Here is a 26,114-nt window from a genome sequence, read left to right on the forward strand (position 1 = left end):
CACACGTGAGCTGGTCCCCAGGGCACCGGGCGGGGGCCTCCCCCAGGGACCTCACTCGGGCTCATCCACCCAGCGTCCATGTCTCCTGGCTGCTGGTGTGGGACCCAGGGCTCACTTCCGGCGGGAGAGGGGCCTGAGGGAGCGCATGCGGCTCTTCGCAGGACCCTGTGGAGGTGGTGGGCCCAGTACCTGGAGAGCCAGGCCGAGATGGATGCCGCACTTCGCTACTATGAGCTGGCGCACGACTACTTCTCTCTGGTCCGCGTTTACTGCTTCCAGGGCAATATCCAGAAGGTAGGAGCCCCGGAGGGAGGCGGGCTGCTTGGCAGAGGAGGCTGCACGCAAAACCCCTGTCCCTGGTGTCTCTAGGCCGCAGAGATAGCCAGCGAGACCGGGAACTGGGCGGCCTCCTACCACCTGGCCCGTCAGTACGAGAGCCAGGACGAGGTGCGGCAGGCCGTGCACTTCTACACACGCGCCCAGGCCTTCAACAATGCCATCCGCCTCTGTAAGGTGCGCGCCCAGCCCCTGCCAGCACCTCCGGGTGGGGGAGGCTGCTTCCCACCTTCTGTTGAGAGAGTTTCAAACAGAAAGTCAGAGACTCATGTCGTGAGTGTCATACCCCTACCCAGGCAGGTGTCTACGTCTCACGCCTCACTCTGCCCAAGTGCGCTCGGGGACGCTCCCTGCTATCCAGGCTCCTGAGCAGCAGGGAGGCTGTTCACGCCTCGTACTCAGTAGACCTACCTAGGAAGCCATCGGACGCTCTGCATCCATAAAAGTGTTCCAGCCCAGGGTCCCACTTCAAGAAAAGTCGAAAAGGCGGAGAGCCCTCATGTCAGGTAGTTCCCCAACGTTCTGTGCTCCCACAGGAGCACGGCCTGGATGACCAGCTTATGAATTTGGCCCTGCTGAGCTCCCCCAAGGACATGATCGAGGCCGCACGCTACTACGAGGAGAAGGGCGAGCAGATGGACCAGGCGGTCATGCTGTACCACAAGGTGAGGCCACCCGCTCCAGGCCCCGGGCACAGTGGGGCGCCCAGACGGTGCTGCTCAGAGCTCCCCCGCTGTCCACAGGCCGGCCACTTCTCCAAGGCCCTGGAGCTGGCCTTCGCCACACAGCAGTTTGTGGCCCTGCAGCTTGTGGCAGAGGACCTGGACGAGAAGTCAGACCCCGCCCTCCTGGCCCGCTGCTCCGATTTCTTCCTGGAGCACAGTCAGTACGAGAAGGCGGTGGAGCTGCTGCTAGCCGCCAAGAAGGTACGGGCCCTGTGGGCGGGCGGCCACCCTCACCAACCACGCTCACCAGGAAGGCCAGGCCGGCCTGTGCGGGACTCGCCGCCTGTTTCCAGTCATAGCTAAGGAGTCCACTTTCTTCTGTGTGTGTGTTGTAAAGAGCACATAATGTGAAAGTTACCATCTTAGGGGTTTTTGAGTGTACAACTCAGTGGTGTTAAGCACATTCATGTGTTCGTGCAGCTGATCTCCAAGACCCTACTGGTCTCGCAGAACTCAAACTCTTCCGGCCCCTGGCACGCACCCTCCGCCTTTCTGTCTCTCTGAGTGTGAGTCTAGGGACGTGTGTCAGCGGAGCCGCTTGTCTTTGCGACTGGCTTTTCGCCCGAGCATAGAGTCCCCCAGGCCGTCCACGCTGCAGCGTGTGTTGGAAGGTCCCTGCTGTTTGAGACTGAACCGTATTCCTCTGCATGGACAGACCACACCTGGCTTGTCCAGCATCCACAGGTGGACGTTCGGGTTGCTTCTACCCTTTTTTTTTGGCCACACCAGCACAGCTTTTGGGATCTTAGTTCGCCAACTAGGGATGGAACCTGGGCCCTCGGCAGTGAGAGCGCAGCGTCCTAACCGCCAGGGAATTCTCTCTACCTTTTGACCGTTGTGAATGAGCATGAATGTGCGAACATCTCTTCAAGACCCTGCTTTCAGTTCTTTGGGGAATTTACCCAGAGAGGGAAGTGCTGGGTCACATGATAACTCTGCTCTAACATTCTGTGGAACTGCCACACTGTTTCCACGGCGGCTGAACCGTTTGATGCTCCCACCAGCAGAGCACCAGGGTCCCAGTTTCTCCACATCCTCCGCAACACTCCCTGTCTTCTAGTTTCTGATAGTAGCCGTCTTAATGGGTATGTGCACTAATCTTCCTTAAGGAGAAAAATTCCCCTTGATGGAAACTGAATGGAGATATAGAAAATGGTTAGTCACCCAGAATCAGCCTGTCCTAATTGGAAGATCTTTTTTCCTGCAGCCAGAATCACACGTGCAGTGTCGTCTCTCATTATGAGTGATAGGAGAATTCCTGAGCAAGTGAAAAGGCACACACACCACGTACTTGGTTAGAGAAACCTACTGACTGGCCTCCCTAAGGCCGCTTCAGACTGACTCTGACCCCAGGAAAAATACCACAGGGCTTCCTCTAGTTAGATAAGTGGATTCTGTAGTTTTACAGTGAAAACCAGATAAGCCAGAAGAGCCAAGAAAAATCTGGAAAGAAGAGTATAGCAAGAGGTGATTAAACCTCCCAGATCATAAACTATATCAGTGCTAGAATAATTGGGGTTTAGTGCATGATCGGGCCTATAGATCAGTAGGAAATACTAGAAAATCCAGAAATAGAGCTACATACGGATGCACATTTACATGTGGTGAAGGAGCATCTCACAACAGTGGGGATGAGCCCTTCGGTGAATGGGGTTGACACAGCCAGGTGGCCACTTGGGAAAAGTGAAGTTAAACCCTTCTCACCTGCTGCGTCTGAGGAAACTGCAGGCAGGTCAGAGATCTAAGTGCATAGGGAGGCGGCCCAGTGCCACCAGAAGCCACATGTGTCTCGTATGACCTTGAAGGAGGGAAGGCATTTTCTAAATACAACTCAAAACCCAACAGCCATAGTGGGAAAGACTGATCAATTTGACCAAATACAAATTTGAAAATAGCACATGGAAAACACAGCATAAACAAAGCAAAGATGAATAATAAAATGGGAAAAAATGTATTCTACCTATATCCCGAAAGGCCAATCTTCTTAATATGTATAGAGTTTCTATAAACCAATAAGAAATCTACCAACAGCTCAAGAGGAAGGACAAAGAATATGGTCAGTTTGTTTTAAAAAAAGGAAATCTGGATGGTTCCTGAATGTCCGATACACAGCCTCACTCATATCAGGGGAATACAGATCAGACGTGAGGAGATGCCATTGTTTGTGAATTAGGCTAGTAAAGTAAAAAGGCTAGAAAACCCGCCAGGTTGTAGTGGGAAACAGTTGTGCTCAGGCTGCGGGTAGGAACATGGCAGTGGTGCCTGCCACAGGTGACAAGCACATCTTCCTTGGTTCAGTGCTTCCTATCGTCAGCAGTCGTGCTAACAACACACTTATACACGAGTGAGTGGCATAGGCACAAGGACCTCCGCACCTGCAGGACCACCCCTCTGAGTCTGGGCAGGATGCCCTGCAGGTTCCCAGCACAGCCGTCAGCAGGGCAAATCATCTCCAAGATATAGTTCTTTTTCTTCCCAAGACACATTCTTTTTTATTAATCCACAATGGGCTGTTTTATTTTTTTTTTAATTTATTTTATTTTTGGCTGCGTTGAGTCTTCGTTGTTGCGCACGGTGTTTCTCTAGTTGGGCGAGCGGGGGCTACTCTTCGTTGCGGTGCGCAGGCTTTTCATTGCGGTGTCTTTGTTGAGGAGCATGGGCCTAGGCGCGCGGGCTTCAGTAGTTGTGGCTCGCGGGCTCTAGAGCGCTCGGGCTTCAGTAGTTGCAGCGCGTGGTCTCAGTAGTTGTGGCGCACGGGCTTAGTTGCTCCACGGCGTGTGGGATCTTCCCGGACCAGGGCTCGATCCCACGTCCCCTGCATTGGCAGGCAGATTCTTTTTTTTTTTTTTTTTTTGCGGTACACAGGCCTCTCACTGTTGTGGCCTCTTCCGTTGCGGAGCACAGGCTCCGGACACGTAGGCTCAGCGGCCATGGCTCACGGGCCCAGCCGCTCCGCGGCATGTGGGATCTTCCCGGACCGGGGCACGAACCCATGTCCCCTGCATCGGCAGGCAGACTCTCAACCACTGCGCCACCAGGGAAGCCCCGGCAGGCAGATTCTTAAGCACTGAGCCACCAGGGAAGCCCCCCAAGACACGTTCTTAAGTGAAGAATATATAATTTTTCTTGAATTTTTAAGGAAAGTTAATTAAATTAATTAAACTCCTTACTTTGAAAACTTGAAAAGAATTATAGAAGGAAATTAGTTTCTGGTCTCCTTTTCCTCCCACAATGAATATAACTTCCTTTTGGGCTGCACGTTTCCTTGGTTGCCTCTAGAGTATCAATAGCAAGAGAAGCTCACGTGCCCCAACCTGGCCGCACTGTTCCCCCCACCCCCACCCCAGGAGGCGGGGAGGTGTGGCTCTCCCCCAGGCCACAGGTGACTGCCCCTTGGTTTCTGTGGCCCTTCCCAGTATCACGAAGCCCTGCAGCTCTGCCTGGAGCAGAACTTGACCATCACTGAGGAGATGGCTGAAAAGATGACGGTGTCCAAGGACTGCAAGGAGCTGTCTGAAGAGTCCCGGCGTGAGCTGCTGGAGCAGATTGCCAGCTGCTGCATGCGCCAGGGCAACTACCACCTGGCCACCAAGAAGTACACGCAGGCAGGGGACAGGCTGAAGGTGAGTGCGGCCCGGCGCATGGGTGCCCTGTGGGATGAGCTTCTGGGCAGGGTTCCGAGGGCGCCTGCCAAGACTTTGCAGCCCAGAGCTCGCTTGTCCTGAAGACACACCTGCAGCGTCGGGCGGGAGCTCTGTCCACCTTGCCAGGAAGGGGCCAGCCCGGCTCTTTCTCTGTCCAGGCCATGAGAGCACTGCTCAAGTCTGGGGACACTGAGAAAATTGTGTTCTTTGCGGGCGTCTCGAGGCAAAAGGAGATCTACATCATGGCAGCCAACTACCTGCAGTCCCTGGACTGGCGGAAGGACCCGGAGATCATGAAGAGCATCATCAGCTTCTACACCAAGGGCCGGGCCCTGGACCTCCTGGCCGGCTTCTACGATGCCTGTGCCCAGGTACCGACCCCCCACTTCCAGGGGCCCCGGGTGGGTGGAGGACCCATGGGTCCTGACGCCTCCTCCTGCAGGTAGAGATCGACGAGTACCAGAACTACGACAAGGCCCACGGGGCACTGACTGAGGCCTACAAGTGCCTGTCCAAGGCCAAGGCCAGGAGCCCACTGGACCAGGAGGCCAGGCTGGCGCAGCTGCAGAGCAAAATGGCACTGGTGAAGCGCTTCATGCAGGCCCGCAGGTGCGTCAGCCGTGGGGCAGCATGGCACTTCCAATGGACATTCTTCTAAGGAACTCCTTGGACAGCTGGACGGGAAGGGCAGGGTGTGCCGTTGCTCTATGCACGTCGGGGCTCCTCTGGTTCCTGCAGAACCGGGCCGACTCTTGGGAGGTTGTTCCAGAAACAGCCGAGACCTTTGAGGGAGGAAAGTGGTGGTCGGGGGAGGCAGGTTGGTGTCAGGAGAGGCTGTGTCTGAGGGGAGCCCGGGGCCTGCTCAGGTGCGTGCAGGGGTCCAGCAGGTGGTTCTGGGGAGGGGGCCCGTGGGGTGGAGGCTCGGGCAGCACGCCGCCTGTTTTAGGACAGGCCACAAATCCAAATGTGTATGGGGTCTTAGTTTTTACTTACTGGCAGCTAGTCCAGTGCTTCCAAGACCCTTGTGTGGACAGCAGGGCTCAGCTTCTGCCAAACCAATGAAAGCACTTTGCTTATCTGAGAAGAGGCTTTCCAAAGACTTCCAAAAACATTTTGAATGCTGTTTATGGAGTGGGGCTCTTTGAAGGGTGCTCCCCCACTCAGATGTGTAGCTTCAGGAACGTCAGGGCTGCAGGAGGGAGGGGGCTCAGCCACAGGGCAGGGTGCTTGGACAGAGGGAGGGGAATGCGGGGGCCAGAGGGCCAGCCTGTGGGGGACTCACAGGGCCTCCTGGTCCCACCCCCGCCTGCACGCACCGCACTAGGCACTGCGGAGACCCTGGGCGTCACTGCGTTGGCCTTTGCCTGGGCTGCCCTCCCTGACGCTTCCCCACAGTGACGCACCCCCTCCATGCCCTCACCTCTCTGCCCCAGGCTGCTCCCTGGGCGGGACTGGCATTGACAGGCCGTGCCCTCCAGAGTCTAGTGCAGCACCAGTACCAGCCCTGCAAGCGGTCAATACGTTTTGTTAAAACAAATTAGTGAATTTATGAATTGACTCAATAAAGAATTAATTTAGTTCACGGGAATTACCTTCTCAAAAGCTGCATCCTTGGGCTTCCCTGGTGGCGCAGTGGTTGAGAGTCTGCCTGCCGATGCAGGGGACACAGGTTCGTGCCCCGGTCCGGGAAGATCCCACATGCCGCGGAGCAGCTGGGCCCGTGAGCCATGGCCACTGAGCCTGTGCGTCTGGAGCCTGTGCTCCACAATGGGAGAGGCCACCACAGTGAGAGGCCCGCGTACCGCAAAAAAACAAAAACAAAAAACAAACAAAAAAGCTGCATCCTCCAGGCCGAGAGCCTGCCCTAACCCCTGACGTGTAGCCGTGCCCTGGGTTGGGGCTCAGAATGTCCCTGCTCCCAGCAGGACATACACCGAGGACCCCAAGGAGTCGGTCAGGCAGTGCAAGCTGCTCCTGGAGGAGCCGGACCTGGACAGCACCGTCCGCGTCGGGGACGTATACGGCTTCCTGGTTGAGCGCCACGTGCAGATGGAGGACCTGCAGACGGTGAGGCCGCACCTGGGGCTGATGGGGTTGCGGGGTGATGGGGGTATCCCGGCGGAGCTCGCAGTGGGGGAGGCACCTCCCCAAGTTTTGATTTTCTTTTTGACTTTTCAGCCTTTCTTTCTTTTTTTTTTTTTTTTGCGGTACGCGGGCCTCTCACTGTTGTGGCCTCTCCCTTTGCGGAGCACAGGCTCCGGACGCGCAGGCTCAGCGGCCATGGCTCACGCACCCAGCCGCTCCGCGGCATGTGGGATCTTCCCGGACTGGGGCACGAACCCGTGTCCCCTGCATCGGCAGGCGGACTCTCAACCACTGCGCCACCAGGGAAGCCCCAGCCTTTCTTATTTTGAAATAATTTCAAACTGAGAAGTTACAAGAATAATAGAACCCAACCCTTTACCAGATTCATTTTTTTTAACATTTTCCCACATTTATGTATTCATTCTATGTTTTAAATTTTCTATTTTATACACAAAATGGGTATTTTCTGAGCCATTTGACAGGCACAGACATCCTTTCCTGTCCCTTCACTCCTCAGTTTGCTAATAACACTTGGGGTGCCCACCTCCTGGAGTTGAGAGAGTGTATGTAAGATGGGTGTCACTTCCTTAAATGTAGGATAGAATGTGTAAGTGAACCCACTGGTCCTGGAGCTTTCTTTGTGGAAGGGTTTTGGTAATTCAGTTTAACAGAGCAGTTCTCAAACATTTTGGTCTTGGGACCCCTTTACGCTGGGGAAGTTATTGAGGACCCTAAGAGCTTTATGTGGGTTATATCTACGAATATTTACTGTATTAGAAAATAAGCTAATAAATTTGTAAAATATTTGTTAATTTACTTAAAAATAAAATAAACCCCCTACATGGTAACATAAGTAACATTTTCATTTAAAATAACTGTATTTTTCAAAACAAAGACATTTAGTGAGAAAAGTAACTTTGTTTTACATTGTTGCAAATCTCTTTAATGTCTGACGTAATACAGGACAGCCAGACTCTCCATGTCTGCTTCTGCATTCAATGTGGTAAAATAAGTTTTCACTGAAATATGAAATCTGTGATGAAAACGCAGCTTCACCCCAATGTGTAGGTGAGAAGGGGAGGACCTTGTAGCAGCCCTGTCAAGTATTCGCGGGTCTTAGACACCACACCACACTCCACAAGTGGTGTTTCCTAAGTTAGTTGCAATGAGCAATCTGAAACCATGTCAGCATGCTTTTTGTACTTGTTACCTTAAAACCCGTTGGTCTACCTTCCATCTTTTACACATACATGATTTTGTAACATCATGGTGGTCGTTTGGAAAATACTGGTTCACTGGGTTGTGCAAATGTCAAAACATTTCATTACACACAAGAAATCCTGTTGGCAGCGATCTCATCAGGAAAGTCCAAGTATTGAGTGGACACGCAGCTGGTGGTGGCTGCGATGTAGGTAGGTGTGTGGTGGTGTCTCACTGTGGTTGTAACACACCCTGTCTGCGTGGCTGGTGGCAAGCCCCTGCTCAGGTCCCCTCCTGCAAGTGCTCACACTGCCCCTTGCTTCATTGGGTGTTTGTCTTCTTATTGAGTGTGGCCTGGACGTTGTCTGCATCAGATGTGCGAGCTGCCGTGTTTTCTCCCCGTCTGTAGGGAGTTCCCTTTCATCCCTTGCCCTCCCCCTCCTTCTGGACTCCAGCCACTTGTATATATTGGCCCCTGGCTCAACTGATTCTTTTTCCCAGAATTTTTCCTATTTTCATTTGGGGCGGTTGCTTTGCTGTTGCTGCAAGTTGACTGTCTTCCTTCTGCAGAGTCCGCTCTGGTATTGCTCCTTCCGTAGTTTCACCTCCAGTGGGTCTGAACCGGCTCTCCTCCCTCCGTCTCCTGTGTCTCTTTATTCTGCTACTTTTTCCTCTGCCTTACTGAGCACGTGAAATATTTACTACTGTAAAGTCCTCGGCTCCATGTCAATTCCGGTTGTCCCTATTGGTCGATTCTTCTCTTTGTTATGGTTCGTATTTTCCTGCTTCGCAGGTCTGCAATTATTTATTGGATTCCAGACACTGTAAATGTTTTAGGTTGTCAAGTGCTGGAGTCTGTGTGTGTGTTCTTTTCAATATTGTTGAGTTTTCTCCTGGGATAAGGGTAAGTTACTTGGAAACAAATTTGATCCTTTTGTGACTGTATTTGGGAAATCTGTAATTATTTTTCCTTCAAATATTTTTTTTCTGCCTTATTCTCTCTTTCTGGGTCTCCAGTTGAGTGTTAGGCCTTTTCATATTAAGTGGATACACATTTGTAATTGATTCATTGTTATTAATCTTTTCTTCCTATTACTTGAATTAGGTAACATAACTATCTTCAAATATACTGACTCTCTCTGGCTATCTTCAATCCGCTGTTAACCTGTCCAGCAGATTTTTCATTTTAGATTTTGTATTTTTCTGTTCTAGAATTTACACTTAGTTCTTTTTTTTAATTTTCTGCTAAAATTTCCTATTTGTTGATTCATTAAGAATGAACACTTTATACTCCTGAGCATAGTTGTAATTGCTGCTCCAAAGTCTGTGCCACTAATTCAAACATCTGGACATGTTGAGTTAGTCTCCATTATTTGTCTTTTCTCTTGAGTATAGGTCAGGTTTTCCTGTTTCTTTTTATGTCCAGCAGTTTTTTGTATCCCGGACATCGTGGATAACACATTGTAGAGACCCTGGCTTCTGCTATGTCTTCTTTCTGTCCTGCTTTCCTTAGGCAGCCGTCTTTGTCGAGCTCAGAGTGTAAGCCCCCCCACCGTGGTGGGCAGCGGGCTCTCTGCTCAGTACGTGGCTTTGCTCAGGCTCCTTGGCGTGTGGCTGGTCCCCACCACATGCAGAGTCAGGGTCAAGCAGAGGTCAGGGCAGAGCCCACACTCAGAATCTGTCTGCTCCACGACTGTCTTCACCATTTCCTCACATGCCAGCTGCTGTGGTGGATGCAGTTCTGATTCTGGTTCTTTTGGCCAGTTTCTTTGTGCCTTTTACTTCCCCCAGTGGCCCTGACTGGGCCTCCCCGAGGCAGAAGTTACAACAAGCAGAAAACTCACCCAAGTGTCGGCTCCCCCTGCCCACGGTTGTTCTCCAGAGCCTTTTGCATTTTGCCCAGTTTGTCCTTGTCGTTTGGGAGGGGGGCTGGTCTAATGTGAGTTACCCTGCCCTCACCAGAAGCCTCTGTCCTCGTTCTTTTCGGTCTTCGTCCTCTGAAACCAGCAGCAGAACCACACCTGGCTGCATTTTCCCTTCATCTTTTAAAGGACAGCACACAGACTGTGCTGTAGTCCACGTGCTCTGCCCACGGCCTGTCCCTCGCAGGTAGTTCCTGGTGAGGCTGCAGTGACCCCGAGGGACCCCCGCTTTCCTTTCCCAAGTGCTGGCAAACCCAGGATTGACAACTCATTCAGAAGCGTTGCCAGTGGGCCAGGCTGGCCTCACGGGGCGCAGTTCCCAGATTCCCAGGAAAGCCAAGCGTCCGTGGCCCAGGTCTGGGGGGTCAGCACCATGAACTCAGACTTCCCGGCCAACTTGCTCACATCCTCCCGGCCCTGCCACTTCCACTCACCGACCCCTTTTGTTGTTGGGGAAACAGCTCTAAAGTGAATCCCAACAGGTTCCCACTTTTTTGGAGAATAAAACAAACGTGGACTGCAGAGATGCTCAGACCACTGAATCCTCAAAATTAACAGAAAAATCACATTTCAAGTATTTCACCAAATTCTTTGTTGTCTCAAGCCTTGTTTGAAGCCCGTAGGATTTAGTAATTTTAAATTTTAAAAAATCTATAAATACATTGAGAAAGGATAGGCCTGCATGAGTTTCCTCCCCGGGTGTGGGCAGGGGACACAGAAGCCCCCACTGCTGCTCCAGGGTCTCCCCGTCCCTGGGACGTCCCTCCCGCTCGGTCCTCACGGCCCCATCCTGAGTCCAGTCCTGACAGACTGCCGACGCTCCTTCTGGAGACGCTGCTTCCCTTGCCCCCAGTGCGCCTGGCTGTGTCGTTCCTCGCCCCCAGGTGTTCTCTCTGGCTTCCCCGCCGACTCCCACCCCCTCCCCTCTGCGTAGGCTCTCCAACCCAAACCCCACGGCTGCCCAACTCCCTCTACCCTTGCTGGGCCGGGCTTCTCACCGAAGCGCCCAGTGGCCTGGCTTGGTCCTCCCTTGTACCTGTGTCCTGTGTGCCCAGCACGGCTCACAGCTGGCCCTCAGCAGACACCGAGGGGCGTCCCTGGTGCCTGGGTATCTCCTTCCATCGTTGGAGGGCTCCTGGGCACTTGCACGCTGCATCCCCCATCCCTCCAAACACCCTATTTTATCTTTATGATCTTTATTGTTTATATCAGAGTTATATCTGTCTGAAATAAGATCAGTCTAAAATTTTATCATCTTTAAGAAATGCTAAGATGTGATTATTTCCTCATAAAGTCAAAAAGCTCCTGGAAATTTTGTTCATATTCTGAATTGATACTCAGTGTACCCGTAGAAGCCACGTGAGGCCCTGTTCCAGCTCCTTGTGCTTGCACATGACCCTCCCTGTGGGTGAGCAGGTGGAGCAGGTGTAAGGAGGTGTGGGTGGGTGCAGGCAGGTGGAGCAGGTGTAAGCACACCCGTCCTGCCTCAGACCCCACCCCAAGCTGCTGTGCGGCCCCCATGCCCCCCCCCCCACATATTCCCACTGGTAGGACCAGAGGAAGTCCTACAGGAAAACCACTGACAATCCCATAGTTCACCAGCCCCGGGCCAAGGACCACGCACACATGAGACTCACTAACCACAGGCCAATTAACTGGGGTAAATTGGAGGCCTGGTCAAAATACACAAGACAAACCATTTGTATGTTGCTGCCAGCCCTCTGGCCCAACAAGCACACACCCCAGAGTGAATGAAACAAACGGGAGACATGAATCCATCCTTTCCTCGAGGTCTCCCTGTGTGTATCCAGGGTGGGCGGACCCTCTGGGACGTGGTCCCCAGACACACAGGGTCCTGGTAACAGGCTGCCCATGGGACTCCCTGGGGGAGCTCACAGCACTGACCACCGGAGCCTGAGCCTCGCTGTCCGCAGATGCCACCAACGCTTGGGAAGGCCGGGAGGCCACCCGAGCCCCTTTACCAAAGGTGTCCCTCCCCTATTCACTCTGCCCCCGGGCTGGGCCCCTTGTTCCCACTGTGCGCTGACCGGTCACGGCTGTTGTGTGTGACCCAGGCCTACAAGTACCTGGAGGAGATGCGGAAGAGAGTGCCCTCCGCCAACGTGTCGTACTACGTGAGCCAGCACACTGTGGACGCCGTGCACCAGGGCCTGGGCATCCCTCTGATGTGCACCATGCCGGAGCAGATGCGCCACAACAACATGGAGGATCACAAGGAGATGGACGAGGAGGTGATGGAGGAGGTGGAGAATGGCCCCTGAGGGCCTGCCGCTGCCCAGGCTCTTCTGGGACTTGCCAGTCATTATCAGTAGCAGGAGCCTGACGTTCCTGGTGAAAGTTTTGTGTCTGAGTCCGTAGGTAGAGCTGTGGGAAAATGCGCTAGCCTCCGAGGGGCATCAGGGGGAGGGTCTCTAAGCCACCCCTTCTGAGTCCCTGACCCCTGCAGGATTTTGTTTTAGCCCCTTGGCAGTCAAGGGAGTTGGTTCATTTTTCCCATGACATTCCCCCAAGTACAGGGTGTAAAGCCTAAGAAACTGAGGGTGTCCCCATATTCCCGCCCCCCCACTCCTGGCACCCACACAGGTTGCCCAGCAGTGCATCTGACTGGTTCCCACAGGACACCCCGTCCTGACCACCGGGAGACAACGGTTGGCACTGGGCTGCAGCAGGAGGCTCTGTCCATCTAGGCCATGCCCTTTCCGTCACCAGCTCCCACCATAAGGGGCCAATCAGGGACAGCACCATGATGGGGGCGGGGGGGCTGCCTCATGCTTTCCCACCCCCAGCTCCACCCACCAGCTGCCGAAATTCTCCAAATAAAGTCTGTTTTCTCAGAGGCCCGTGTCCCCTTCCTGCCCCCATTTCCATGTCTCCCCTTCAGGGGGCCGTGTGTGGGCACCAGGCTCCCTGCAGGAGTGAGAACCATAAAGAGCTCCTGCACCTCTTTTATTCTTCCTTTTCTGTTGTTCTTAAAGTCCCTGGCCTTTTCGGTGAGGAAGGGGTGGGGGCACATTGCTAAGAAGCCCCCAGGCCCAGTGGCCCCAGCTCTGCAGTCTACAGGCTGCACGGAGGCACCGGGCTGAGCAGCCATCCTGGAGCCCAAGCCTCAGAGGCCACATCCCAGTCCCAGTCTGTGGGGGGCAGAACCCGAGGCCCTGATGCAGAGTCTTCGCTGAGCCGCAGACACTCCAGGCTGTACCAGCTGCACCTCCGCCCCACGTGCTGGCCCCCAGCCCACACTCTTCCAGTGGGACGTGCCTTCCGAGGGTCGGGGGCTAAGGAGAGGAGAGCGGGAGGAGCTTATCTCGGAGCTTCTCCAGAAGCAGTAGTGCCTTCACCGCCAGCAGCCTGCAGTCCTTGTCTGGGTCCTTCTCGGCCACGTCTGCAAAGAGAGAAATGGAAGCGTGGGCAGCGTCACAGCACTGAGCGGGCCAGCCCTCTTCAGCTGCTCATTTGAGGCCTCCTGAATGAGCCCCGCGTGGCACCAGAATCTCCTCAGACGCCGGCAAAGGGCTCCTTAACACCTGGGGCTAGGAGCCCGGCCGGGGAGGCACCTGCACCCACAGCACAAGGCCCTGAGCCGTCCCAACACACCGAATGCAGATGTGCTCAGACACCCATGTGGGGGGGCTGGCCTGCAGGAGCCTAGGAGGCTCATGGGCTGCCTCGCCGGGCAGAGTTGGCAGAAAGGGAGAGAAAGGCCGCCATCAGAACCACCGGGCCTGCCAGTGTGGATGCAGATGAGCTGCGAGCCCTGAGGGTGGACACGGGCACGGTGGCTCTGAGGGCCATGGCTCAAGTGCCCACAGGTGGGGGTACTACTGGCCACAGAGACTTTTTAAAAAGAGCACGTGTGTGGGGAAGGGGTGGCCGCCAGAGAAAATGTGGCAAAATGCCAATCACCACTGTAACTCTGCTGAGGATGGAACTTTCCAGCATATACAGGTGCCACCCCCACATCTGGGCGCCTTCCCTGCAGGACTCCCCAAAGTCAAAGTGACCCGACAGCAGCCATGTCCCCACCCCCACACTGAGGACACTCAGCACACAAACGGGAGCCACATGACGCTCATGCTGGGCCGGGGACTGGGCCATGCTGCCCACGAGCTGACGGCCTCCCGCCGCCTGGCCACGGTGACCCCGGCCTAGCACTCACCTCCCAGCCAGGACCGGGCCTCCAGCAGCTCGTCCAGCAGGTCTGCCAGCAGCCGCTCAGCCGGAACGCTGAGGAGGACGGCGGAGACAGCAGACAGCAAGCCCTGGCGCACATAGCTGCGGAGAAGGCAGGAGCCTGAGCCATGAGGAGCCGCAGCCTGGCGCCCTCCACCCACGCCAGGCAAGCCCTGCCAGCCCTTCCTGCTGCAGGAGCGCCCAGCCAGGCTGCCTCTCGGCCACCCCGGAAGCCGCCACCCACCTCCCACTGTCCACTTTCCAGCAGGATTCAGGACCCTCACCCCACCCGACTCCCCTCAGCCCTGTAGCTACTCACGCATCACCATGGAAACGAAGGGCCCACACGAACTCCAGCAGGGCCTTGCCCATGGGCACAGCCACCTGAAACAGCAGAAGCCAGTAGGCAGGGGTCCTGGCACACAGCAGTCCCCGCCTCAGACCCCATCCTCGGGTCCAAACACTCCTGTCCCAAGGCAAGGCCCACAGGGGGACAGAACATGGCGCAGACCCCACAGGAGGTGAGCCATCAGATGCCAGAGGAACGGGGTCCCAGCTCACCGTGGTGTTCACGGCCAGGTACATCAGGGCCCCTAAGGTGTGGGCCAGTCTCCCAAGAACCAACTGGTCATCTCCCAAAAGGTCGAAAGTCACTAGAGGCCTACAACACAGAACCCAGTGAATGGTGCAGGCCAGGCACTCAGGGCCGGCTCCCCAACCTCGTGGGCCACCAAGGGCACCCCAAGCCCCTGGACGCCCCTCCTCACTGCCTGTCCCCACATGGCTCCCAGAGCCACAAGAAGGTGTTGGACAGACTCCCCGTCACTTTGCAAGGCCACCTGGTCAAGCCCGGGCCTGGATCAGGAAGCAGGACCGCTGCCTGCAGGGCCTCTGCAGCAAAGGGCTCCAGGCCCTTCCCTCTGTCCACAGAGCCTTGCACCCACGTGGCGATGGCTGGGGGATATCTGCACCCCGCTCGGGCTGAGGCAGGACAAGGATGCGCACGGGGGCGGCAGGGCACGCCGGGTCGAGGCACGAGGGTGAGGCTCTGGCCCCGGCCCCACCATGAACCCAGCATCTGGAGATAGCGGACACCCTGACGCCTAATGCCCTCACGTCACTTGATTTAAGCTACAAACAATCACAGCCGAGTTCCTGACCCCCCTGAACCCAAATCCCACCTTAGCCCCCACCCTAGGGACCCTCCCACCCACGGATGCCAGGGCTCCTGTTCCCCAAATCACAGGCCTCCAGAAAACTCTCTCACCTGTCAAAATGTTGAAGGAGGGGGAAGAAGAAGTAGCCAGCCACCGAGTTGAATTCGTTGGGGCCAACGGCTGGTGCCCACCCTGCAGAGCCCTGCCAAACACACGTGCTCACAAGGCGCCAGGCAGGGCACAGGGCACAGCCTTGCCTGGAGACCTCACACCAGGGACACTCGGGGACACGTGGGAGGGGTGGTCCTGAGCACCAGAGGAGCAGGCACCACCCCCCACCCCCGGTGATGACTGAGAATGTCTCCAGACATGGCCCAACGTCCCAGGAGAGCACATTCAGCCCCGGCCTAGAGGGACCCCAATGACCCAGCACACGCCAGGCCAGTTGTTGCCGACAGAGAACCCTCAGGGCTGTTTTCACACGTTTTAACGCTGCATTCACGTTTTAAAGTCACTTCAGTGTGATGCCCTAACAGCATGTGTCACATCACTCAGTTTGTACCAAAAACCCTCCCTTCACAGGACACTGTGGTCACTGTCCCCTCAGGGCAGAGGTCCCACCCAAGAGGCCACCCCAGGGCCTGGCTGACCTTGGAAAACCGCCGGGTCTTACGTCTGACGCGCTCCTCCACCACCGCCCGCCAGGCCGGGACCACAGCACCACCAGGCTGGGAGCCGGGGTCTGGGGAGCCCCGCTGGGGAGCCTTCCCAAGGCGCCCCGGCCGAGACAGCTCCTGGGCGGCCAGAGTCAGGACCTAGAAGAGAGGAGACACCCGGGGTAGCCGCCATCCCACTGGGGAAGGATGACATCTTCCAAATTTCAAGGTGAATCAGGTGCCCTCGAAGGCCCCAGCAGTCCTCAGGGGGGAGGTTCTGGGAACCCCATGCTAGTCAGTTAGAGTCCCTTAGGCTCGCTTCACTTTGTCGGGTGACAGAAAGGAGGTGGGCGTGCTCCCTGCTGACGAGCCTGAAACCTTTGGTCACTTCTCCCGAAGCCCATCCAATCCCGCCACCCCCACCTCTCAGGATAAGGGAAGGAACCCCAGCCCAGGCCATATGTGAACGGAGCCGGACCCGGAGGCCACACGTGCAACCTCGTTTTTAGGAAGCACCCAGGACAAGCAGATGCACAGACAGAGCAGACTGACTGCGGGGCTGGGGGTGGGGAGGGAGCGTCTTGGGTTCTTTTGAGGGTGACATGGGACGTCCTGAAAGCAGGTGGACGTGATGGTCACATGACGTCGGGAAAGTACCAAACGCCCCTGAACTGTAAACACAGAAACGCTGAACTTTTTTTCAGCTTTGTCTTAGTCTCTGTGTCACTGTGACGAACACACGTGGTGTATCGTTCACCATGGTAATCGTTGTTCAGCGCGGCTCAGCGGCACCAGGTAAACTCATGGTGCCGCCGTCACTATCAGCACCTCCAGAACCTTCTCATCCTCCCAAACTGAACCTCTGTCCCATTAAACCCTGACTCCCCACCCCTCCCTCAGCCCCTGGCACCCACCATCTGCTCTCTTCCTGTGAATCTGATGGCTGCAGGGACCTCACGTAAGTGGAATCGTACGCTATTTGTCCTTTTGAGTCTGGCTTATTTCCCTGAGCACGGTGTCAGAATTTCGTTCCTTTTTAAGACCAAGTAATATTCCACTGTATGAACCCACCACGTTCTACTTATTTTAGGACTGAATTTTACGGTGTGTGCATCATACCTCAGTAACGCTGTTATCTAAAACAAAGAATGCAGCCCCTGAAGCCCATGCTCTGTCAAGAAAACATCAGACAGACGCTGGTCCCAGCCTCTCAGGTCTGGCAACAAGGGGCTTGGGGAGGCCTGTGGTCCCATCCCTATAGATTCTGGCAAATGCTTGCTCCCCCTCCAGGGGCTTTGCACCAGGCCTGCCAGTCCAGCCCTGATGAGTGGGACAGAGGCCCAGGCACTTACGTCCAGAATGTCCATGCGCTGCCGGAGGCTGTAGTTGAGGGCGTAGAACTGTGCGGTCAGGTACTCCGCCACCTAGGCCGGGCGGACGAGAGGCCTCTGAGGACCACAATCCCGGAGACAGGGTCCCAGCACAGCCCCTGCTGGGGGCACAACCCGGGCTCCACTCAGCCGCGGGGACTCACCCGAGCCGGGTCTGTGACTGTGAGGGCCACCAGGGCCCTCTGGCGCAGCCCCTCGAACCCCACCACGGCTGTCTTCTCCTCCAGATGCAGCAGCACCTTGGCCAGCTCCACGCTCACCTGCGCACAGGGTTAGGGTGCTCGACAGAAGGGGCCTGTCTTGAGGAGCCTGGACTGCGCCCCCCGCCCCCCACCCCGGCAGAGGCCCCGCTGCCAAGGCCCATGTGGGCCACATGGGGCTCCCTGAAGACACATGCCCTTGCCAAGCCATCACCCACCTCCTGCAACCCTGACAGCCCAGCCCTCATGCGCTCACCTCCTGAGTGGCAGCCGGGCTCCTGAAGATCAGCCCCTCGAGGGCCCACAGGGCCGCCTCCCAGCGTTCCCAGTCCTCGGACCCAGTCAGAGCTGCCCAGAACCCACATGGTGCCTGAGTGAGGCGGAGCCGGCGGGCAGGGTGGGCAGCATGCGGGGGACCCGGGGCAGGGGCGGGGGCATACCTTCCAAGCAGCCCCGCACATACGAGGGCGCCTTGCTGCTTCTCTGCTCCCTGTCTACCGACATGTCGTAGGGGACAAACTCATCATCGCTGAGGAAGAAGAACAGACACGCAGACCTGCCTGTCACCCAGGACTCACCCCCAGTCCCTGAAGCTTTGGGAATGGCTGCCGGGCTGAGAGTCCTGTGGGCTGATTTCCAGGTGGGAGGAGGACTCGTGAGGCAGAGGGAACCGGCGCTGCAGGGCCCACACCCTGAGGTGGGCCCCGCCAGGACCCTCGCACTCTCCCCCGTGGGGCTGCCCCCACCTGTCCAGCTCGGAGTCGGAGCCCTCAGGCCCAGTCTGGGGTCCACTGCGGTCCACAGTCTCTCTGTCAGGAGTCTCTCCACTGACCGGAGCGAAAGACGGGCTTTGGGGACAGAGAAGGATCCCTCAGGGGTGCCCCACAAGTCTCTCATCCCAGAACCCATGCTTCCCGAGGAAGCGCTCTCACCGCCCCCGCCCTCATCTTAGCTTCTGCCTCAGCGATAGCAGGACAGGAGTAACAGGTGTGCAGCAGCCACCCCACCTGGCCCACCATGCCCAGAGCTCCAGGTGGGGACCAGGGATCGGGGCACAGAGACCCTCACCCCGCCTCTGAGGGGCCGTCAGCTGCGGGCCGGGGCATGGCCAAAGCCAGCATCTCGCGGGTCAGCTCATCCTCTTCATACTGCAACGCAGATGTGCTGGAGTTGGCTGGGACGGGAGCAGTGGGAGTGGTACAGCTGGGCCCCTGCGAGGCCCTCCCATCACAGCCCGCAGTCTGCGCTTCTGGCCTCTGGCAGCCAACGGTCTTTCAAGAGCAACTGTCCAGGTTTCCCCCTCTGCAGAGGGTGGCACTTGGGGGGCTGAAGGCTGGAGGGCCTGGGAATCCCCCAGACACAGAGCAGATGTGGCACCATCTCCAAGGACATCCCAGAGGGCTCGGCAGATGGAGGGGAGGCCTGAGAGTCCCGTCTAGAGAATCCACCTGGGGACACGTGCTCAGGCACCAGCTGAGGGGCTGCGCCTCCCCTCCCCGCCCAGCCGCGGCCTCAGCAGGGCCACCAGGTCCAACTTGACACCAAGCACAGATCTCTGTGGTCCTGGACACAGGCAGGCAGGGTGACATTGGGGCAGGAGTGTCGGCAGCTCAGGGAGAGCATGGCAGGCGCAGCCTTTGCTCACCTGGAACTTCAGGGGAGGCCCCTCGGGGTGGATCCGGGCGCTGGCCACCTCAGCCACGATCATGCCCAAGCGGCGCACAGGGGGTAGGCTGCTGTCCAGGCGGCTCTTCACTCCCTCCATCAGGCTGGCCAACAACTCTGAAAGCACCGATGTGCATGGGCTGAGCTGGGGGGAGGATGGGGCTCCGGCGGGGGCAGTGGGGATGGGGCACCCACTGCGTGCTCACCGTCCCGGCTGTCCCGGAGCTCTGCCTCCCCCAGGTGTGCCAGGCAGATGAGGATGGCCTTGCTGACGTAGCGCTGCTGCACCAGGGGCACATGGCGGATGGCACTGCTGCTGCCCCACGTCTCCAGGAGCTCCTTCAGCACCTGGTGGGTGGTAGGCTCGGCCTGGCAGACAGCCCCCGCCTCCCCAACGCATCCCGGAACCTCGTGGGCCTTGGTGCCCATGTCCCCACAGCCCCAGAGAGGCTCCAGCCAGCGCCCTCCACCCCAGGCAGGAATGCTCTCCCGCAGGGACTGAGGGTCCCTTACCTGCACAGGCAGCGCTTACCTGCATGAGGAGTGAGCGCCGCTGGCTGTCCATGGCCAGGTAGCCCAGCAGGCTCTGCAGCATGGGCATCTGCGACAGAGCCGGCGTCCTCTTACCGTCTGCCAGGCAGACACCACCCGCCCGGCCCGGGGAGCCCAGGGGCGGGACGAGTCTGGGCTGAAGGACAGCGACATGTCCGGGCGCCCAGCACTGCTCCAGCCCCGCCTGCCGCAGCTACCACCCCCGGCCGGCACCCTCACCGTGCAGCTGTACTGTAGGAATAGCAGCTTCCGGGTCATTACAAACTGGGCCTTCTTACTCTTTGTCACCACATTCCCCAGCAGCCGTGAGAGGACTTCAGGCCTGCGAGGCATAGCGGTGGGGAGAGAGAGAAGCACAACTCCGAATCCCATGGATCCGCACTGGACCCCCGGGCTCCGCGCTAACCACCAGGGAGCCGCGCAGGTGCTTCAGCCCTGAGTCAGTCCTAACTCTCCCTCCTCCCAGTAAATGTGGAAACCAGGGAGCCCAGCGACTAGACACAAGAGGACATCCCTTGCCTGCCCCGACCAGTCCAGGTGAAATGCTCTGCCTAGACCAGGGCAGCCAGCTTTCTCTGTGAAGGGCCAGGCTGACAGGCCATCAGGCTCTGTAGAGACACGGTAGCTGAGAGCAGCGACGGCAGGTAGGTACACGGCTGAGTGTGGCTGTTTGCTGATAAAACTTTACTTACAAAAACACAGTAAGCCATGTTCGACCCAAAGGCCGTAGTCTGCAGATCCCAATCTAGACTGAGACCCCTGCTTCCTTTAGCGAGTGAGAGCTCAACACACGCTCACGCCAGCACGGAAGGAGGTGAGGCTGTGTTCCCCTCCTCGTCCCTCAAATCAAAGACGTGAAGGTTAAAAGAAAAAGAAAAAACAAGAAAACTGATAAAGTCGAAGAGAAAGACCCAGGCAAAGTGACCTACAGCCCTGGGGCAAGACAGCACGACAGCCCCGGTGACAGAGAAGGCTGAGCCCTACCCAGTGACCCACGGTATGCTGGGCTCACAGGGCAGTTAGGACGTCTCAGAGAAGCCAAACCAGTGGTGCGGCCAGGACAGACCCAGGCCTGTGTTAAGGTGGGGGCCCCCCCTCACGAGGAGCCTTCACACAGGCGAGTAAAAGACTCGATCAGATGGTTTGTGATGCCTTCAAAACACACACCCTCAGCCAGGATCAAAGAAATGTGAAGTCAAACAGGGAAGAAATGTCTTTGGCAGAGAAACAGGCCCTTCATGCCGGGAGACGGTCTGAAGGAACGTCGATGACAACCAAGCGACCCAGCACTGCCCTTTCAGGAACATGGCCCGTAGACCCCCTTGCTCACAGACACAGAGGTGGACGGGCACACAGGAAAGTCACCACAGCCACCAGGTGGGAGGAAGCTGTGTTCCCCGCACACCCTCCTGCATGATTTGGGTTTTCTGAGAACAGGGACCCTCAGGCTGCAGAGAAGCTGCAGCCTCCGTCTCGGTCCAGCCAGGTGTGGACTGGGGGGCCCAGCCCAGCCGTCAGGAGTGGGAAAGATGGGCTTTTGCACAGCCAAACTCTACAAAATGACCGGCCACCAGACAAAGGGGCCACCGCCCACGTCCCGTGAGTGTTGACCCCACATAGGCAGGAGTCGTTTGGATCCCCACTGCCCGCCCTCCTGGGGGAGAAGCGTTTGCAGCAGGAAGGATGCCTTACTTCTTACCCTGGGGCAGCCTCCACGAACCCCTTCAGCACGGCCTCCATGGCCCAGTCGGGCACGCGCTCCACCAGGCACCAGCAGACCCGCTGCCAGAGGCAGCTGCCCTGGGTGAGCACCGTCAGCCGGGGCACAAGCACGCCCAGGACCTCCTCTGAGGGGAAGCACACAGGGGCCCTGAGCCCAGGGGCCATGGGGCGTCCAGTGTCTGCAGCCCACAGGCCCACCTGTCACAGAGCCAAGCCCCTACCCAGGGGCCCAGCAGGGCCAGACCCAGGCAAGGGGACCTCAGCAACTCCCTGCACCCCTCCCGGGACGTGCCGCAGCTTCTCCCACGACGAACACTCACTCTGTCTCCCGTGGACGCAGGCTTTCCCCAGGACCTGAGACAGGAAGGAGACGGAGCAGTCCAGGCCACCTGGGACAGGAAGGAGACGGTGGTAAGGCCATCAACGTGCACCTGGCTGAGCAGAGACAGACCTTGTTCCAGGCAGATCCCACGTTGTAAAACTGCCAACTTGTTCAGTCTAATTCCAACCGCACCAGCATTGTTTCCAACTCAAAGAGCCAATGAAAATAATCATTTAAAAAGCATTATGTTCACAGTGATCCTACAAAGCAGGGACCACTGCGGGGCACCAGGAGGCGGCAGCACCAGAGGGGCCCAGTGAAGAGGAGGGGCTCTAAGCGCCACAGGGAGGAAATGAGGATGGAGGAACAAGGAGAGGGTGGGTGGCGGCAGCAGCCCCAGAGGAGCCAGGGGTGATGGGACCGACCAGGAGACAGATGGCCCCGCGCATGATGCAAACGCAGTATCTGAGATCTAAAGATGGGCGTTTGGGATCCTGCCAAGACAGAATTCAACGCAGCCACTCACAGGATGAAGGGGACATTGCTCCGGAGGCATTCAGGACACCCGGGCAGGCCGCCCCTCCCAGCCAGAGCAGGGGCTGGGCGGCCCAGCTGGAACCCCGCTTGGACACTTGGGCTGGAGAAACGCAGGCGCACACCTACCCCGGAATGGTTCCCTCACCCAAGACAGTAATGCTCAGGGACACAGCAGGGCAAGCAGGGGTGTGCAAACACAAGGGGGCCCCACAGAGCAGCACAGGCCTCACCCCTGCGGCCCCCTGCCGAGTGCCACCTGGCCATCTCCCAGGGCAGCCACTCGCCATGTGCGGTTAACCGTGGGCAGACAGGCGACCCCTCACGACCCGCGTCCACGAAGGCAGAACAGTCTGCGAGATGTGGGCACAACTCCAGCCCCAAGGACACAATACTTAGGTCTATTTCTCTCAACACCCGTGAGGACCACCGGCCTGCATCAGCCACCACTCTGAGCGCCGGGTCGGCGGTGCGCACAAGCCCCAGCCCACAGCTCACTCGGGGGGGGGGGGGAGTCAGACAACAGGGCGGGGCCCCTCTGAGCACCGTAGAGGATGGTCAGTTCCAGGGAGAGGACAAGCCAGCAGCTACGACACTAAACAGGGTGACCAGAAAGGCGGCCCTGAGAAGAGGCACTTGAGGCCAGAGCATGGGGCATCCCAAACAGGAACGCCCGCCAGTCCAGAGCTGGGAGGAGGCGGGAGCAGAGATGCTGGAAGGTTCTGAGTGTGGCTCATGGTAACAGCATCATGCAGTTGCTCAGCTCAGACAAGACAGGAGGGCACGTGGGAGACTGTGGTAAGAATCCAGGCGAGATGAGGGACTCGGGCCGGGGTGGGGGCAGTGCAGGGGCCGGGGCCGCAGGGAAGGCAGGGCCTCACTGGGGGAAAGGGCAGTGGCTCGGACAGCCCGCCCGCTGTTCACCACCTGACGCCCACCCCCACTCAGGCCGCCATGGCCCCTGGCTTCTCTCGGCTCTTGGAACACACACGTGGGGAAGCCACGTCCCTAATGCTCCAGAGATCATGATTAGTGGAGAGGGTGGGCAGGAAGCTGCTCCCATGGCCCCCAGGTACAGAGAGCTCCCTCAGAGTCGGCCCCCAGCACCGCCACCAGACACCAGAGCACCGAGGTCCACCACCCACGATGACAAGGCCATGGGCACCGCAGCCGGCAGCCACCTTGGACGGACCCTCCTCACAGCAAGAGCTTTTTGGTTTCCAGACTGTGGACGTTCCCTTATTCTGAGTGAGGGGCCGGGCGGTGAGCAGCCCCACCTGGACATCCAACCAAGGACTGCAGGGCTTACGGGTCAGCTCCACCTCCCAGGCAGCAGAACTGTGGGTGAAACTTCACGGCTGGGTGGCTGCCGCCCCAGACATGTGATAACGTCTGACTGGATGATGGCACTGCCAGAGATGGCAAAGTCCCTGGAGCCCTGGGAGGGAGGGAGGGGACGATGGCCTGAGGAGGCTATTAGAAGAGGGGCTCTCACCTCGGAGAGAGTCCACGACCACCTGCAGCACCCGCAGGACTTCCTCGCCCAGCAGAGGGAAGTAGTTCTGAGGGAGGAATGTGGCCAGGTTCTCCCGCTGCAGACGGTTGCCCAGGCGATCGGGCAGGCCCACCACCTTGGTGAGAAGTGTCTCCTGGAGCAGGGGGAAGGCTGGCCCTGCCTGCTGCCGACACTGCTCCTCCATCACAGCGGCCATCCTGCCCACGCTCAGGAACCTGGCCAGCAGTTGCGCCATCTTCATCAGACAGAAGCTGGGGCTGAACCAAGAGCAGGTGTAAACAGCCTCGCTTCCTAGGAGGGGCATGAAAGCCTGCCAACCCCACGCACCTTCCCCACCTTGGAATCACCTGACCCACTGACTTCCACAGCAACTGCTGAAAATCCAGCTTCCCAATGACACAGCTTCCCCGCAAGGACCGTGGTGGGCTTGATGTTGAGGGAATCAGTTTGCTGGGGTGCCTCACACAGAGCTGGGGGCCACAGAGTTAAGGGGCCCCAGGAGGATGGCCATGCCCACTGCCTACCTAGACCACCTAAGCCCGGATGCAAACACTCCTGCTGCCCCCTGGCCCACATAGCAAGACAGAGGGCTAGGGCCTTCCCATCGCAGGAGATTAACGCAACCCGCTTTTAGTTCAGTGCTCTGACATGCACAGGTTTTATTCTCTCACCTTTCAGGATGCCAAACTCTCACAGAATTTGGAGAACCCGTTGGTTCGAAATCCTTCAGGTGTTAAAGCAACCCCATAATCAGACCCAGCCCAGCTCACCTGGCAGCACCCTCGATGGACTCCATCAGCACCAGGAAGGCTTGGTCAGCCGGGCCCTCCAGGAAGAAGCTGGCCCACAGCTCCTCCATTTGGCCGTCAGGCAGCAGCTCCAGCCAGTCGGGGCTCAGCTTGCTGACCAGACATCTGAGAAAGGTGGAAAAGTGGATCCTGACAAACTCCTCCTGCTCCTCAGGGAGGGCTGGATTCTCCGTTGCACCAAGATAGCGCTTCAGGGACCCCAGGGTACAGAAGATGCGGCCCCCATCCTCAGAAGATGAAAGGATGTGAACAGCCTCCCAGACGGTGAGCCGGACGGCAGAGACCTCAGGATCCATCCTGGAGTTCACAGGAAAGGCACGTGAGAAAGGAAGTCCAGGGACCTGTCATCATCCACGTGGGACTCAGTCTCGGATAAGGAAGCACTTTTCACATATTCTCAGAAAGCCCGCTCTCCCGCCCTCGAGGAGGGAAGGTTTCATGGTCCAAGGCTTCCATGGTGCCCTCTGCAGAAGGGCAACCACGCCCCAGGGACCCATGTCTGGAGACACCTTAGATGTCACAACCGGAGGTGCTAGTCTGCCTCTAATGGGTGGCTGAGGCCAGGGATGCTGGTAAACATCCCATATACCCCATTACGCAGGACAGCCCCCAAAACAGGAGTATCCAAACCCAAATGTCAAGGGAGCTGAGGTTGGGAGACCCATCAGCACTTCTAACTCCCTGACGTATCCACCTGTGGTTCACCTTGCCAAGCTCCCTTCCTTCCCAGAAACCAAAACCATCTGCAGGTTGCATTTACTTCGGGTCGGGCGCCCCTGCAGCACGAGCGCCATTAAGTAGACACCTGTCTGTCACCAGTGCACCCAGCCACTAGGTCGGGATGCACTAGGGGCCCAAGAAGTGTCCCCACTGGCCTGGGCCTCCTCGCCCAGCCCGGTCCACGCGCGCTCCTTCTCGGTGTGTGGAGACCGGCTAGCGATCGCCCGGCCCCGCGCCCGCTCCCCAGCGTGCGCCCGGAGCCCACCTAGTGGCGCGGCGGGCAGCGGTCCTCGGGGGACGGGATGGGGTGTCGGGGCGGGCGGGGACCTCCGGACGGGCAGCGGTCACAGGGAAGCGCGCACCCGCCGGGTCCGCAGAGTCGCCACGGCGCGCTGCGTCCCGCTCACTCCGCCAATACCGACCCGTCGCCGATTCGTCACAGCCCCCGCGGCCCAGCTCTGCGCTCGGTTCGCGGTCCAGCTCACGCGGCCGCAGAGCAAAAGTTCCCGGGGCCCTGGTAGAGCTGGTGCTGAATTTTTTGAGCCTGTGGCGCCGGTACTAGGGGCAGCTGTTGACGAATCTGCGGCGAACCTGCGAGCCGGAAGACGCGCGGGACAGGCGGCTGTATCTGCGCCTGCGCTGAGGCGGGGCAATGGGGGCGGGGCCCTAGTGGGCGTAGTTCCTGGTGGGCGGGGCAGTGTGCTTTGGGCTGCGCGGCAGGTGGCTTGGAGTCCAGCACTTCTGCGCCCGCCTGCCTTCCCTCAGCC

The 26,114-nt window shown here is 57.9% G+C and overlaps 2 protein-coding genes across 15 annotated transcripts in view; one reads left to right on the forward strand and one right to left on the reverse strand.

Moving 5' to 3' along the window:
- IFT140 (intraflagellar transport 140) overlaps positions 1-12,788 on the forward strand; it is a 70,926-nt gene extending 58,138 nt beyond the window's left edge. For 10 of the 11 annotated variants that reach the window (XM_060285615.1, XM_060285622.1, XM_060285616.2 and 7 more), the window contains 9 exons: positions 162-294; positions 370-513; positions 873-1,001; positions 1,080-1,262; positions 4,478-4,684; positions 4,864-5,076; positions 5,148-5,314; positions 6,631-6,772; positions 11,988-12,788. In XM_060285615.1, coding sequence (XP_060141598.1) covers positions 162-294; positions 370-513; positions 873-1,001; positions 1,080-1,262; positions 4,478-4,684; positions 4,864-5,076; positions 5,148-5,314; positions 6,631-6,772; positions 11,988-12,194 — 1,525 coding nt within the window. In that variant the 3' untranslated portion in view covers positions 12,195-12,788. Of the gene's footprint in view, positions 1-161; positions 295-369; positions 514-872; positions 1,002-1,079; positions 1,263-4,477; positions 4,685-4,863; positions 5,077-5,147; positions 5,315-6,630; positions 6,773-6,959; positions 11,416-11,987 lie in introns of those variants that run through there. The other variant, XM_060285623.2, reaches the window with a different exon arrangement.
- TELO2 (telomere maintenance 2) lies at positions 3,947-25,903 on the reverse strand. 4 transcript variants are annotated; one of them, XR_009559192.2, is made up of 23 exons: positions 25,613-25,899; positions 24,589-24,924; positions 23,798-24,075; positions 21,767-21,835; positions 21,424-21,571; positions 19,944-20,046; positions 19,705-19,773; positions 19,379-19,520; positions 19,153-19,289; positions 18,576-18,655; positions 18,254-18,355; positions 17,948-18,036; positions 17,764-17,855; positions 17,451-17,567; positions 17,269-17,340; positions 15,911-16,075; positions 15,371-15,462; positions 14,665-14,764; positions 14,423-14,487; positions 14,090-14,205; positions 12,000-13,315; positions 5,699-5,752; positions 3,947-5,487 (listed from the first exon to the last, which is right to left on the reverse strand). XR_009559192.2 is itself a non-coding variant. In XM_030872195.3 (21 exons), the coding sequence occupies exons 2-21, from the start codon at positions 24,921-24,923 to the stop codon at positions 13,209-13,211; spliced, it is 2,478 nt and encodes an 825-aa protein (XP_030728055.2). In that variant the 5' UTR covers position 24,924; positions 25,613-25,874; the 3' UTR covers positions 11,449-13,208. The 4 variants fall into 4 exon arrangements, 1 of the variants encoding a protein (XP_030728055.2); XR_009559191.2 differs by lacking the exons at positions 3,947-5,487; positions 5,699-5,752 and adding an exon at positions 7,110-11,314; XM_030872195.3 differs by lacking the exons at positions 3,947-5,487; positions 5,699-5,752 and having other exon boundaries at positions 11,449-13,315; positions 25,613-25,874.
- Positions 25,904-26,114: the final 211 nt, after the last annotated feature.

The sequence above is a fragment of the Globicephala melas genome, chromosome 15, assembly GCF_963455315.2.
Source record: "Globicephala melas chromosome 15, mGloMel1.2, whole genome shotgun sequence".
NCBI classification, from domain to species: Eukaryota; Metazoa; Chordata; class Mammalia; order Artiodactyla; family Delphinidae; genus Globicephala; species Globicephala melas.